Source organism: Canis lupus, chromosome 38 (assembly GCF_003254725.2).
Source record: "Canis lupus dingo isolate Sandy chromosome 38, ASM325472v2, whole genome shotgun sequence".
Classification (NCBI taxonomy): Eukaryota; Metazoa; Chordata; class Mammalia; order Carnivora; family Canidae; genus Canis; species Canis lupus.
This window is the reverse complement of record NC_064280.1, coordinates 2,310,833-2,325,962: the sequence shown is the minus strand read 5'-3', so window position 1 is coordinate 2,325,962 and position 15,130 is coordinate 2,310,833. Positions and strand designations below refer to the sequence as shown.

At 56.4% G+C, this 15,130-nt stretch overlaps 1 protein-coding gene across 1 annotated transcript; it reads left to right on the top strand.

The window, feature by feature from the left end:
- The first annotated feature begins 1,166 nt into the window (after positions 1-1,166).
- On the top strand, positions 1,167-7,635 carry KLHDC8A (kelch domain containing 8A). Its single transcript, XM_025422067.3, is given in 6 exon segments — positions 1,167-1,620; positions 4,365-4,529; positions 4,733-4,752; positions 4,754-4,949; positions 5,552-5,653; positions 6,580-7,635. Coding segments are annotated over 6 exon segments (1,053 nt in total). The 5' UTR covers positions 1,167-1,244; the 3' UTR covers positions 6,774-7,635.
- The last annotated feature ends 7,495 nt before the right edge of the window (positions 7,636-15,130 follow it).

Here is a 15,130-nt window from a genome sequence, read left to right as displayed (position 1 = left end):
GAGAGGGTCGGGTGATGCGTTAGTTAAGTCACGCAGAGGCGTGCAGGACAGTGTCCACCTTATGTTTGGGTGCACCTGTGTCAGGTCTGCGCGTGTCACGCCCATGGAACTTGTTTCCATTCGGTGAAACCATTTGATCATACCTCCCCCTCCCCACCCCCAGCGAAGCTGGCTGTCGAGCCAGCCTGTCACGAACCGGGTCTGTGTACTGTGGATAAACCGGGTAATTGGACTCTCCGCCTCCTCACTCCTCATCCCAAACAAACACTCACAAACCGCCCACCCGCACGCCGCGGGGAGTCTAGGCCGGTCCGCTGGGTTCCGGCTCCGGCGTCCCGCCTCCCCTGACCCCGCAGACAAGGTGAGCGGCTCCCGGGGCCGGCGCTGCCCGCGCGTCCGCACAGGGTCACGGCCCGGCCCCCGCTCCGCGCCCGGGCGCACGCGGCCTCCCGCACAGGTGTGGCGGCTGCGGGCGGGCGGGCGGGCGGGGCGGGCCTCCTCCCGGGGCGGCTCCGCTTCTCCGCGTCGCTCGTGCCTTCTCTGCCTCTCGTCGCCTGCGAGTGTGACGGCGGCTGCGGGCTGGGGAAGGCCAGCGCGCCCCGGCCCCGCGCCCCGCCGCCCGGGGGCCCCCGCTCCCGGCCGATGCGCTGTGAGCGCCTCGCCGCCGCGCTCCTCGGGCCTGGCTGTGTAAGTGGCGCGGGCGCGGGCGCGGGCGCGGGCGCGGGCGCGGGGCGCGGGCGCGGGCGCGGGGGCGCGGGGCGCGGGGCGCGGGGCGCGGGGCGGGGAGCCGGGGGCGCGCAGCGGGGCTCCCTCCTGGCTCCGCGGGGAGGCCGCCGGGCGCCGCGAGCCCCGGAAAGCCCCCGCCCCGCGCGCGCCCCCGGGCCTCCGAGGCGCCCTCCCGGAGGGGCTGGGGTGGGGGGGACACGGCGCTGCGGGGCGCGATGCCGCCGCGTCCCCGCTTCAAAGTTGGCGAGGACCGGGGAGCCGGGAGCCCGCGGGCGGCGCGAGGAGGCGAGGGCGCGGCCCGACCCCCTTGATGCGCCCCATCCCTCCCGCAGGGCCGGGCGCGGACGCCGCCGGACCGCGCAGTCTGCAGGGCCTGGCGAGCGCTGCCCGGCGTCGGGGCCCCTGCCCGGGGTCGGGCGGGAGCCGGCGCACGCGAGCCAGATGGAGGCGGCGCCAGGGCGCGCGGAGTAGCGGGCGGCCCCCGGCTCGCGCCCCCGGCTCGCACCCCCCGCGGCGCCATGGAGCTGCCGAGCGTCAAGGACTTCCAGTGGAAGCGCCTGGCGCCGCTGCCCAGCCGCCGGGTCTACTGCTCCCTGCTGGAGAGCGGGGGGCAGGTCTATGCCATCGGGGGGTGTGACGACAGCGGCGTCCCCGTGGACTGCTTTGAGGTCTACTCCCCCGAGGCCGACCGGTGGACCGCCCTGCCCCGCCTGCCCACGGCCCGGGCCGGGGTGGCCGCCACCGCCCTGGGGAAGCGGATCATGGTGATCGGGGGTGTGGGCACCAGCCAGCTGCCCCTGAAGGTCGTGGAGATGTACAACATCGATGAGGGCAAGTGGAAGAGGAGGAGCGTGCTGCGCGAGGCCGCCATGGGCATCTCGGTCACCGCCAAAGGCGAGTGGGGCCAGGGCCGGGGGAGGGCGCGGAGAGGGGTGGGGGGTCACGGCGGGGGCGCATGGAAACCAACACTGAGCCGGGGAGCCACTGTCCCGTTTGATCCCTACGATAGATACTGAGCACCGGCCTTGTTTTACAGATGGGAAACAGACTCAGCAGGGGGAGTGTCTAGTAATTCCATATGATGCCAGAACTCCACTCCACCAGGCTCCTCCCAACAGGCTGGGTGGGCCTGGCCAAAGAGGAGAGCTGGAGGCTTAGTGCAATGTCTCTGCAGACCCCTTCTTTCAGCGGAGTGACAGCCTCCCACTCACAACAGCTCATGCCCTGAAATTTTCCTTTGAGGTGCCACCACCTCCAGACGCGTATTTGGGGTCCTGGGGATGTTCGCTGCCTCCTTGTACCATCCCCAGGCCCCACTAGTGGGGCCATGAGGCCTGACCCCGGGGCCTTTCCCACTATGCTCAACCTCTCCCTCTGCCTCCTAATCTCAAAGATACTAAGAAATGGAGACTGGAATGTTCCAGAGAGTCCTACTCCTGCAGCATCTTTTCCAGATTCACAGATCTTGGGCTGTGCGTGTGCTAACCACAAGGTCATCTGGCCTTCTTTCTCAAAGTGCCCCATTTCTTTCTCACTGGGCCTGGTACAGCCCAGAGCATGGAGGGGGCTCCAAAGCTCTTTTGCTGAAACACAAAGGATTTTATGGGAAATGGTCCAACAGGAATTAGAAGACCCCCAAATGCAACTCAGACAGCTTTGGTGGGATGGAACCCTCACTCCCTCTCTTGCAAAACCATCCCATTTGCCTGTTGAGTCTACTGTAGATCAGGGACCAGTCTTTCTTGAGCACTCGCTCTGTCCCTGGCACAGTTCTAGGTCCCAGGGAAGAAGGAAAGAGGCAGAAGACCTGGCCCCTGCTCTCAGAATGGTCAGTCTGGGTCTGACCGGTGAAGGTGACCAGTGAGAAACTCTAACCCAGAATCCCTCAGGGCAGTGGCCGGTGGGGCCTCCGTGGTGAACTCTCGGTGAGAAGGATGGGAACCCTGGAGGCCCGTGGGGAAAAAGAGAGGGAAAGGGTATTCCTTTGTCTTCAGGCCTCGATAAATGCTGCTGAAAGATTAAGAACAAAGATTTATTGAGTCCTTACCATAGGTGCTTTATATATTTTAGCCCCTCTGATCTCACAACCTGTGTGATGAGGTAAGTGCTATGATTATCCTCATTTAGAAGCAGTGTGGGTCCCAAGGAGTTTGAGTACCTTGCCCAAGGTCACACTGCTAGTGAGTAATGATGGAGCCCGTGCTCTTCACTGTGGCCCTGAATGGGTTTAGCAGTTCGTCTGATAAGCTTTCACATGCCTGTGTGTCGGGCATGGAAACAGATGCTGGTGCCTCAGATTAACAAATTCTCTAACAACTTATTGGAAGAAGCAGACAAGGATTATTTCGGTAACGTTTGGCAAATAGGGTGAAGCCAGTGCCGTGGGAGGCACGGACCCAGTGCTCTCGGCCCAGCTTTGCAGTTGGGGGACACCCAGGCGAATGTGAAGGGATGAGTAGGAGCCAGCATAGGAGCAGTGGTGTGTGGCGTGGACCAAGGGTTCTCCGCTGGAGGTGTGTTTTGGGTGACAAACAGATAGGAGAGGCAGAGCTTGTGTAAGGGAAATCCTTCTAATACTAGCAGGCCCAGTCTCCTGACCTCAGGCTACTGCTGGGATTTTTTTTTTCCTTTTTCAGTAAGACTAGAAGTAGTACTGAATAGAAAGAAGTAGTACTCATCCCTGTAATTCTCTTGAAGAATAAAAGCCTCTTAGAGCCAGAAGCGGTGAGGACTGGCTACTGGAAGACGGATTCCCAGGCAGGGGTGGGTCCCCGGGAAGAAGTGTGGCCTCTGGGGTGGGGGAGCAAGGGCAGCCGTGTCTCTGGTAGGCCATAGGAGGCACTGGGGTGAGGCCCAGGGAAACACGGATGCCTTGCTCATCCTGTCTGATGCAGTGAGTCAGGAATGTACCTTGAAAGGTTCTCAGCACCCCAAGAGCAACAGAAAATGGAAGAGAACTCACCTGTCAGGGTGCCCAGCTTCCTGCCCTGGCAGGGCTCCTTAAAGGGGCTAGCTTTGTGTCCTCAAGGCCTCACCCACATTCACCCCTAACCCTATCCCATCTAAGCACACGATGCCTTCTGGAGCCCAGAAGCCTCCCAGTGTGTGAAGGAGGATGGCAATCCCCCATGGGGGTTGAGGACAGAGAGAACCAGCAGCAGTCCAGCATCCCACAAGGCCAACGACAGCAGGGATGACCTCATTTCCCAAGGCTCCAGCTGGTCTAGAGAGTTCTGACCTGGGAATGCCTAAGGAACAGGCCACTGCTGAAGGGCATTGGAGGAATACCCCCTCCTCTTTGGCATCCCTTCTGGCTGCCATGGAGGGGACAAGGGTGGTCCAGGCCTCAACCCCATCACGGTCCACCCTTTGGGCGGCTCAGCCCAGGGCTGGACACGGAGGGAGATGAAGGCATGCAGGCCTGACATGGCTTCAGGAAGACCCGGGCTCAACCTGCCAGAGACTTTCCGTGGTTCCATCAACCTCACTCTGGCACAACAGTGGTGGAGAACCTGGCCTGGCCTTGGTGCTGGTGTTCAGGGGGTTAATGGAGCCTGGCCAAGCAGGTGGTTACCGATGGGCCTGTCTCAGAGTGGCCATGAGCTGAGCCAGGGGTTGTGTGTGGCCTTTCTCCTTAGACTACCGAGTGTATGCGGCAGGCGGGATGGGCCTGGACCTCCGTCCACACAACCATCTCCAACACTATGACATGCTCAAGGACATGTGGGTGTCACTAGCACCCATGCCCACCCCAAGATACGCTGCAACCTCCTTCCTCCGAGGCTCCAAGATCTATGTGCTAGGTGAGGATGAGTTATCTGTCTCTCCTTCCCTCCCTTGGGTCAGTCCCTCTGGGAAGCAGTGCCTGTGTGCTGAGCATCTCCTGGGCACTGGGGGGTAATCATGATGCCCCAGCCCTCAGGGAGCTCCCTATCCCATTGGGGGGAATGGGCACAGGGGGAAACCCAGCCTCTTCCACCCCTCCAATCCCAGTTCTGGCCTCCAGGGGGACGACAGTCCAAGTACTGCAGTGAACGCCTTTGAGGTCTTTGACATCGAGACTCGCTCCTGGACCAAGTTCCCCAACATCCCCTGCAAGCGGGCCTTCTCCAGCTTTGTGACCTTAGATGACCGGCTGTACAGCCTGGGAGGCCTGAGGCAGGCTCGGCTCTACCGGCAGCCCAAGTTCCTCCGGACGATGGACGTGTTCGACATGGAGCAGGGTGAGCAGGGCACTGGCCTCTGGCTGCCCACCACTCCTCTGGCCGACTCCCCACACACACCTCACCCCCATGCCATCCTCCTGCCCAGGGCCGCTGACCCAGCGGGATGAGTCTTTCAGAGGTCAGGACGGCCCGCACCATCCAGGGCCATTCTTGGGATCTCTTGCTTTCATCTGGACAGGGCTTCTCCTGGCTGCCTGGTTATTTTTCTCCAAGCCTTTCCCATCTCTTTTCACACAACATCCTGGCAGGGCCAGGTGAGGGAGGGCTTTTCCTGCTTTTTACTGATGCAGACAAGGATCCCGACAGCCACGCTCGCTGCCTCTAGTTAGCCTCCTCTCCAGCTCAGAGCCCATGAGAACAGAGGTAGAACAAGGTGATTCACTGCAGGGGATTATGGACTGTAGCAAGCAGAGGAGAGGGGAGAGGCCCCGGAGCACATCATTTCGAACAGCAGGAGGCGTAGTTGATGCCCAGAGCACTAAGGGTAGATGGAATGGATGTCTGCCTCTGGTGTGAGCTCGGGGGACTCAGTGTGTATTTGGTGGTGGACGCCAGCATCTAATTCTCTCTGAATTTACCCTGCATGATCCGTGCCTCAGGGGGATGGCTGAAGATGGAACGCTCGTTTTTCCTCAAGAAGCGGCGGGCAGACTTTGTGGCCGGCTCTCTGAGTGGACGGGTCATAGTGGCCGGAGGGCTTGGTAAGGATGGGGCTTCCGGGCTGTTACTGTGGCTCTGGAGCCTGGCGCACGCTTGGCACTCTGCATGAGCAGGAGAAGGTACTGGCTGCTTGCACACAGCCTGCCTACCACTTTGTCCCAAATAATTCAACGCTCTCTCTTACGTGTCCACACACGGGCCCCGATGTGGTCTTTCCATCCTCTTACACTGGGGAACCAGGAGGCCAAGAAAGCATGAGGGACATGATGCTAACCATGTAATGCAGGCTTGCAGAACACCGGCCCCTGGGGCCCGATCCAGGAATGCCTGGAGACAAAAGCATGGCAGGGCTTAGCTTGGTCCTCTTTCTCTGGCCAGCTCTATGCCCTGGATACCCAGCTCCATCATGGAATAGGAAAGCAATCTGATTAGATAGACTTGCAAAAATGCATTAGGGACTTGCTGTGTTACTCCTCCCAGAGAGCAGTAGTATCTTGAGGCCAGGACCCCAACTTCAACAGGGGAGAGATCCACGCGCAGTTGGGCTTCCAGGCACCCAGAGTTCACTCGGTGTGGACAGATTCCCACATTGCCCAAGTATGAAAAGAGCTTGATGTGAACCAGACCGTGGGGACAGCTTTTTTAGCAAAAGCCAAAAGAGAGGCAGCAGCAGTGTCTAGAAACTTCTGGCAGAAGCAGAGGGTGGAGAAAAGAAAGCCTTACTCCTGAGGAGATGAGAAGATGGAGAAAAGGCAAGAGAAGTGAAGGAACTCTTGGACAAGAGCTACAGCCCAGGGGAGGAGGGAGGGAGCAGCTCTGCGGCCCAGGAACAGCTCTGTGCCCCAGGAACTCAGGTCCCTTGGCTTCTGCTTGTGGGTTCCAAAGAGAGCAAGGGAGGTGGGGGCACTGTGGCGCATGGATTGGTGGCTGGACTCCTTTGTAAGGATGGTTCCCTTGGCACTTTCAGGGAACCAACCCACTGTCCTGGAGACGGCGGAGGCGTTCCATCCAGGGAAGAACAAATGGGAGGTCCTACCCCCCATGCCCACGCCCCGCTGTGCCTGCTCCAGCATTGTCATCAAGAACTGCCTCCTGGCTGTGGGGGGTGTGAACCAGGGTCTGAGCGACACAGTGGAAGCCCTGTGTGTCTCTGACTCCTAGCTGTCCCTGGGCCCAGCACCTTTGCCCCGAACCAGATCACCCCACTCTCGACAAGAGGAATGGTCGACTCCCAGGATGCCAGCTCCTGCCAGCAGTTCACGGGGTCAGGCCCTGGGGCTCTGAGTGACCTCCCTCCACCTCCAAACTGTACCAATCCCAGGAAACCATAAGAAGTCCAGAATGAGTTCACCAGCCTCCAGCTGGAACCCAGCTGAGCTTTGAGGAGAAACCCCCGTGACTGCTCGGGCAGAGAAAGGCACAGAAGTACCTGCTGTCTCCCTTCACTGTGAGTCCCACCTCCTCCAGTGTCCAGGCTAGGTGGTGCCTAAGGCAGAAGACAGCTGCTATCACTGTCTTCTTCCTGGCTCTGAACTAGTTTGAGGGTCTCTTGGGATGGAAGATGGAGAAGCATTGCATGGAGTCCCAAACCCCTCTTCTCCCCCGTGGTCTTCATCCCTCCCCCACTTGGTGGTCAACGATGGGCCTGCCCTCGCCCTCATCTGCTCACCGAGAGTTGGCCTTGGAGCAGGGCCTGCTGAATTGGAAGGGCAGCCAGGTTCAAATAGACTGGTCCAGGTCGGCAGCCTTGGCCAGGAAGGACCCAGGCCGCTCGGGTGCCTGATGGCAATGTGGTGATGGGGAAGGAGCAGCCACCCAGCCAGCCCAGGCTCTGCTTCCCGCTCCCCTCCTCACTCACGTTCTCCTTCTGCCACCCGTCCCTGGCCCTTTCCTCCCTTACGGCCCGAGAGTGTTTTCTGTGCTAAACCTTCTTATTTACACTGTGGCATCAAAATCCACGAAGGCTGGATTAACTGCATTCTGGTTAACAGCAGCAGCACAATGATTAAAATCTATATTCCTATCCTCTTGGGCACCCAGTGCAGGGGGTGGGGTGGATGGGTGTCTTGACAGGTAGAGGGACCCCAGAAAACAGTCCCTCTGACAGTCTCAGACTAAAGAAGACCCCAGGTGACCACCGTTCTTGGCTGTTCCCTCTGGGAAGCCTCCACCTGCAAACTACCAATGGCCTGTCACCTTGCTCCCATGCAGCTGCGGCTCTTCCTTCTCTTCAGCCTTGAAACTCCACTTACCCTTCTCTTCAGCGTTGAGATTCCACTTGCGCGTTCCTTCAGAAAGGCTATGCTCATTAGCTGACGTCTTCACGTCTGGCCTCAGTTCATTCAGCTGAACTTCGCTCCTATCTTAACCCAAGCTGCAAGGGGATTACTCATGGACTTAAAGACTTGACTCTTGTAGAGCACCTCTTTCTGATTCCCAGTTATTTTTATTTAAAAAAAAAGATTTTATTTATTTATTTGACAACAAGAGAGAAAGCACAGCAAGGGGAGTGGCAAGCAGAAGGAGAGGGAGAAGTAGAGTCCCTGTTGAGCAGGGAATCCAATGTAGGGCTCAATCCCAGGACCCCAAGATCGTGGCCTGAGCCGAAGGCAGACACTTAACCAACTGAGCCACCCAGGTGCCCCCCCCCACCACCCTAGTTGTTGTTGTTGTTGTTGTTAAGATTTTATTTATTTACTCATGAGAGACACAGAGACAGAAAGAGAGACAGAGACACAGGCAGAGGGAGAAGCAGGCTCCACTCAGGGAGCCCGACATGGGACTCCATCCCGAGTCTCCAGGACCAGACCCTGGGCTGAAGGCAGGTGTAAACCGCTGAGCCACCCAGGTGCCCCCCCCACCACCCTAGTTTTGTTGTTGTTAAGATTTTTTTTATTTACTCATGAGAGACACAGAGACAGAAAGAGAGACAGAGACACAGGCAGAGGGAGAAGCAGGCTCCATCCGAGTCTCCAGGACCACACCCTGGGCTGAAGGCAGGTGCTAAACTGCTGAGCCACCCAGGTGCCCCCACCACCACCACCACCCTAGTTATTTTTAAAAATTGTACCAGCACCAGGCATACAAAGAAAACCTGCCCTGGGAAGGGCTGCAGGGGGTCAGACAGCACTTACTATGCGATGGTGTAACTCAGGAACAGAGGCGGACGCCTGGCCTGCCAGGGACTCAGAGCTCAGGGGGAGCCTCCTGGAAGATCCCTTGTGCCTTCCTGGGTCTTTACGGGGCCAGGGCCTTCCTTCCTCCAGCCCAAGAAGGTGCTGCCCCCTGCTGGCCCAGTCTGGCCTTCTCACACAAGCTGGAGGCGACCGGTGACCTCCGGGGCCCTGCTGAGCCGCGTGCAGGGAGGGGGGGCCTTCCCCACTGCTTCTGGACAGCCCGATTTTAGTTCTGTTAGTTGTTGAAGTAACTGTTAGAGGAAGGTGCTGGAAGAGCTACAGATCCTGTGAGGATGAAGCAGCCTGTTAGGGAAGCCACTCCAAGTCCAGCCCTGATTTGGCCTCCCCCTTCCCCCTTCCACCCTCCCTGAGAAAGCAGTTTACAAAGAGAAGTCTTGTGTGTGTGTGTGTGTGTGTGTGTGTGTGTGTGTGTGTGTGTGTGTTGGAGGAAGGGGCTTTCCCAGCACACAAAATGGTACCAGATCCATGGATGGGATGGAGACAGTTTAATGCTGGAGCAGTCAACCTGAAAAAGGTTCTTCCCATTATGAGAATGGGGGACTAGTCACCAGAACCTACAAGGGAGGGATCCCTGGGTGGCTCAGAGGTTTGGCGCCTGCCTTCGGCCCAGGGCATGATCCTGGAGTCCCGGGATCGAGTCCCGCGTTGGGCTCCCTGCATGGAGCCTGCTTCTCCCTCTGCCTGTGTCTCTGCCTCTCTCTCTGTCTCTCATGAATAAACAAATAAAATATTAAAAAAAAAAAAAAGTACCTACAAGGGAAACTAAAAGCTGCTTAGGGCTCACCTCTGGGAGGTCCATTCTGGGAAGACTTTGGGGTTGCCTCACTGAGCTAGGGAGACAGGGCATGTCAGTGGTAAACCACAGGGTCTGCACCTCAGGGTGCCATGGAGGCAGCTCAGGGTCTGGGGTGAGATGGCCTGGCTCTAGGCCTCACTCCTTCCCTCCCCCACCTCCCCCTTGCCCCAACAGGCTTTCCTGTCGCCATCCCTTTCTGGAAAGGTCCCTTTCTCATCATCCTCTCTCAATCTGTAGAGCAAGAGCAAGAGTCGTACCATCTGAAAAGGTGGTAAAGCCCTCACTTGGATCCTTAGATCAGCTCCATGAGGTAAGGAGTTCCCCATTTTGCAGATGAGAAAGCTGAGGCTGGAAGAGATTACATAACTTGTCAAAGGTCCTGAGCTAGTAAGTGACTGAGCCATTGTCTGATTTCAAATGTTCGGACCACCGCACCGCTGTGCCTCTGCCACACAGAGGAGGCAAGGAAATCGACTCTGCTCTACTCTGTAAGGGGTTCAAAATGTCAAACTTGGAAAGATGGAGGTTGTTTTCCCAACGAATGAGTTGGAGGATTAGCAGAGATTCAAAAGAGCTCCTTAATGAGAAATGCACATAGAACATTCCTACATTTATGTCCCAGAAAAGCTCCTTTCTAGCCTTTTCATTCCACGGGCTGCTCCAAAGCATTGTTTGACATTGGACACATATTATGTGCCTGGTATTAGACACGACATTCCTGCCCTTGGGGCAGTTGCAATCTTGGGAGAGACCAGGGACTAGATCTGCATTTCCATTTGAGGAGATAAGTGTGAGGCCTTTGCTAGTGCCATCCAGAGGCCCTCCACCCATGGTGTGGACAGAGAGCCGAGAAGAACTGGGGGTGTCAGGGTAGGTTTGCAGAAAACGTCAGACTGCACTTTGGAAGAAGAGGTAGACCAGCCAGGCAGAGGAGGATGATCCCAGGGTTTGAAGCGAGGAGAGAGAGAGAGAGAGAGAGAGAGAGAGAGAGAGAGAGAGATGGGTGCAAATCACGATTGCCGCGTGCTATTGACCGTGGGTACATTGGGTACTGAGACCTAAGTCTGAGTCTCTTTATTTGTGAAATGGGCAAAATAAGTCCTCACTAAGGGGTACAAAGATACCCACGATAAGCAAAACGATTCCTGTAAATTAGGTGAGGAGCTGAACTCTACTTTTTCTTGTTGAAGGAGATGTAGGTATTTGCAAGCCACTTGGGGGCAAAGGGTTCGGCTGATTTGGGGTACAGCATGCACATTGCGAAATTCTAGGGGCTGGAAATGCAAGCAGGGCAGATCAAGAAAGGCCTCCCATGCCTTGCTATGGACTTTATCCAGATGGGAGATGGGTGCTTAAGGATCTTAAATGGGCAGGCATCCCGAGCAGATTTGTACCAGTGGAACACGGAATAGCCCGAGTTCGTCTTCTGAGGAAAATGAGGTGAGATCAACAAGGCGCCATCTAAAATGAGAGCCCCAACTGGGGTTGGAGTCCTTGGAAACAACCCCCAGGGCCACACTCTCCAGACCTCCTCTGCTCTGAAGGAAGGTCCCTCTGCTGGGCCACCAAGCACCAGGAGGGTTTGGGACCACAGAGAGTAACCAAGTCCCTCCCGTCCGTTGTTTCACATCCTCCAGACTTTTTCCCTAGTAATCTCTTGCATTTGCATTGAGCCTTCGGGTTGGCCGACACCTTGCACGGGACGTGGGTTAGGGTTTGCCATTTCCAACCCTGGTCTTACAGAAGAAGAAACTGAGACTCAGAGACCCCATGGCTGACCCAGGGGGCTCAGCTCGTAAGTGGTGGGAATTCTAACCCAGCTGGGAAGAGCACAAGACGCCTCCGGGCTCTACAGTAAGAGGCGCGGCCCCAAAGGTCAGTCATCTATCCATGCCACCAGGGGGCTAACAGAACGGACCAAACCCTTGAGCTGAAAGGCCTCCAGCTCTAGAGAACAGGACGCGTCCCCTGGATGGGATCATTTGCTTGCGTAGGCAGGAGCTTCCTGTGGGAGTTAAGGAGCTGCAGAATGGCTGGCTCGAGGCAGTACCGGGCGGGCGGGGAGAGCCAGAGGTGGGCACATCGAGGACCCAGGCAGAGCGGGCAAGATAAAAGTTGCCATTTGCATTCCCTTCCTAAGGCTGCTGAGACCAGATACCATAAACTGGTGGCTTGAAGCAACAGAAATGGACTTTCTCACAATTCTCCTTACCTTTTAGCTCCTAGTGGCTCCCAGCAATTCTTGCGGTTCCTGGGCTTGTGGTCACGTAACTCCAACCTCCACCTCTGTCCCCATTTGGCCTCTCCTGTGCATCTGCGTCCAAATTTCTCTGATTTTCTAAGGACATCAGTCACTGGATCACGGCCGTCCTAATCCCAGCTGACCTGTCTTAACTTGATGACATCTGCAAAGGCCCTAAAAAAAGTCACATTTGCAGATACCAGAGGTTACCACACCAACATATCTTTGGGGGGGGGGGGCACGACTCAACTCATAACACCATGCAATGGGTGGATGAGTGAGGCAGGAAGGGTAAGAGTCCCCGGAGGACTGAGCTAATCTGGGAAGACTTCCTGGAGGAGACTGCTATTATAACTGGGCCTCCAAGGGAGGGAGACGTGGGGTGCCAAGTGCACCCAGGAGTGGGGAATAGTGTGAAAAGAGGTCAGGAGGCAAGTTGGAGTCTGTATAGACCTCGAATAGCAGATTGGTGCCGGGGAAGAAGGGTTTGAGGAAGGTTAAACCAAGTGCTCTGCCTCAACCATCCCCACCCACAGTGAAGGAGTGATGGCGGGAGAGGTGATCTCTGGAGAAAGGGTGACAGGCCAGCTGGCTGCAAGGGCAAAATGCCTCCAGTGTCCTGTGTTAATTCATGCAGAGTTTGCCTTCTCCATCATGATATGACCCTTTGTTTTAATGGCTTAAACTCTCGGCTGTTTTTCTAAATCTTCCAGTTCAGCTGAGCTCCCCAGGCAGCTGCGCGCGCCTGGCTCAGAGTCCCCCCAGGGCCCGTGTTCCTGATGGCGCAGAGCAGGGCACGAAGAAGCCATTGTCCACACCCCGGAGGCCAAAGTGTGCCTCTTCCCAAGAGTGAGCGAGCTCTTTGTGGATCACATGCAGTTGGCATTTCATACCAGATGAGCTGCTTGCTACCGCACCCAGCATGCTCTGGGCCAGCCAGCCCTCACAAGCATGAGCGCACGCTCACCTGCACACACCTTATGCTTACATTTTCTCTGACCACTCACAGCCACACATATTTATCTCACACACCCACATACCCCCCACTCTTGCGCACACTTTGCATGCTCGGTTTCATATTCACACTCACATAATCATCCATGCTCACACAACTCACACACCTCAGCTTTATGCTTCACTCTTGCCTCGTCCCTTGCAACATACCTTCCCTGGGCCCTAAGCTCTTCCATTCACTCACACACTTCAAACCCGCATACCTCACACGTTCACCCAGTCATGTTTCACACCTATATGCACACCTGTTCACATACCTGTTGGTGCTCTTACACACTCACGCTATCACACACACACACGGTGCAGGTGCCCAGGCTCAGGATCCCTCTAAAATGAAAGGCGGGTTACTGCAAGTAAGGCAGTCTTCTCCAGGGCAGGGTCCCCTGTGGCCTGTTCACCTTGTCCCTCCTCCTCAGCCTGCACAGGTGTGCCACAATGGCTGGTGTGCCATGATGGCTGGAGGGCCTCCTGCATCCTTGTATCCGCATGGGTGGGCTTGGGCAAGACTGGGATCGATCTGTCTCACAGATGGGGAAAGAGTGACTTCCACAAGTTATCATGAGCTCCAGGAGTGGGGGAGCCCAGTCTTTCTCTTTTGCCCTCATGTACTTAGCACCCGGTTCATGCCTGGCATGGAGCCAGCACTTGATAAATGTGTGTTGAGTGAGTTTCATGGATAGTCCCTTTAGGGGAAGAACTGGGAAAAATTCCTAGAGCCCAGTCCCAGTTCCTCATTTAGCCAGATTGGACTCTCCTGGCTCCCGAGAAAATTTCTTTCCTTAATGCAAAATTCCCTCCAAAGAGGAAATATTTGGCAGATGACTCAAAGGGTCAGTGGGGTGAAGGGCCAGGAGGCCAGGAAGTATCTGAAGACTTGACACCTGACGTGACACCTGGAGTTGGTACATTTTCTAGGTGATTCAGAGAGAAATCTGTCTCCTCCCAGCCTCCATCCACCCTTCCCGTTGCTGGAGTGCAGACCTCCAGCCTTGCAACTGGTGGCCTGGCCTACTCAGGCTCTGGCTGGGCCTTCCAGGCTCCTCCTGTGGTCAGCCTTGCAAGGGATGGTGGGGCTGTGCCCTCGAGGCTTTGGACTCCTGAGGCCTCCCTCACTGTCTCCAGAAGGTGACCCACCTGTCCTCCTTATCTGGAGGATGAAAAGGAGGACTTTGGGGCACTCTCCCTCCCATTTAACAGAAAGGGAGGCCTGGTCCTAACCTCAGTTTAGCAACTCACATTCTTAAAAACAAACATTTGTAAGGGAATAGTAATTTACAGATCCCTTTCCCAGATGCCCCTATCCAGATGCAGCATCCCCAGCTATGGGAGAAGGGGACTGGAATGGAGCTACCCTTCCAAATGGGTCTCTGTTAACCTCGGACCTCTGCACCTAACACCTGTGGGAAGCAGGCTCAGCCCTGATGACAAACAACCACCCCACCTTCGTTCTCCTCATCCACGCTGCCCTCCAGCTGGCCCTCCCCCATTCCCACGCCTACCACCTGGGTTCACTTGCTCATCTTCCTGCACAAGGACCATGTCACAGCCTCCTCACTGTGGCTGCGCTGCCAACGCTCTCCTCCAGCCCACCCTTCACATTGCAATTACAGCCTCCAAGCTTCAGAAATCATCATCTCAAAATCCAACTGTCCTTGCAGAGCTTAGCATCCCCAGCAGCTCCCCTGACCCTTCAGGTGATTCCCAGCCTCAGTCTGGGCCTCTGAGGCCCTTGACACAGATCCCACCTTCCCGCCTGCCCCCCTTGCCTCTGCCCAGGGTTCCTGCCCCCTGTGTACCTGGTAAATGCAGCCACCATCTACACACATCATCCCCACCCTATAAAACTTTCTATCTCTTCAGGACCATGACAATGCCATTTACCCTTGGAACCTCAGGGCATCCCAGAGCCCCCTGGGCATGCAGTGTCTAAATGTGTAACAGATAGCTTGATGGAAAAACATGTAGCGAAAAACTGAATTGAATGAAGCCAGAAATCAAAGAGCTGAGACACAGCACCAATATTGAGAGTAACTTTTGCGATGCCCCCTCTTCCTCTGAGCCGTCTATAGCCTGTGGCTGGCACAAAGAATCAGATTCAGGAAATAAGCAGTATTTCAAATCCCCTTGCTTAGGGATTGAGTCCCCTCTCCCTTTGCAGCAGGCTCTGACGGGAGGAATAGGTCAGGACTGGGCTTTTCATAAGCTGTGGGTGACAGCCAGCCTATTAATCCAGGCTTGTGATAACAGCCCCCAGCACCAGATTGTGCTA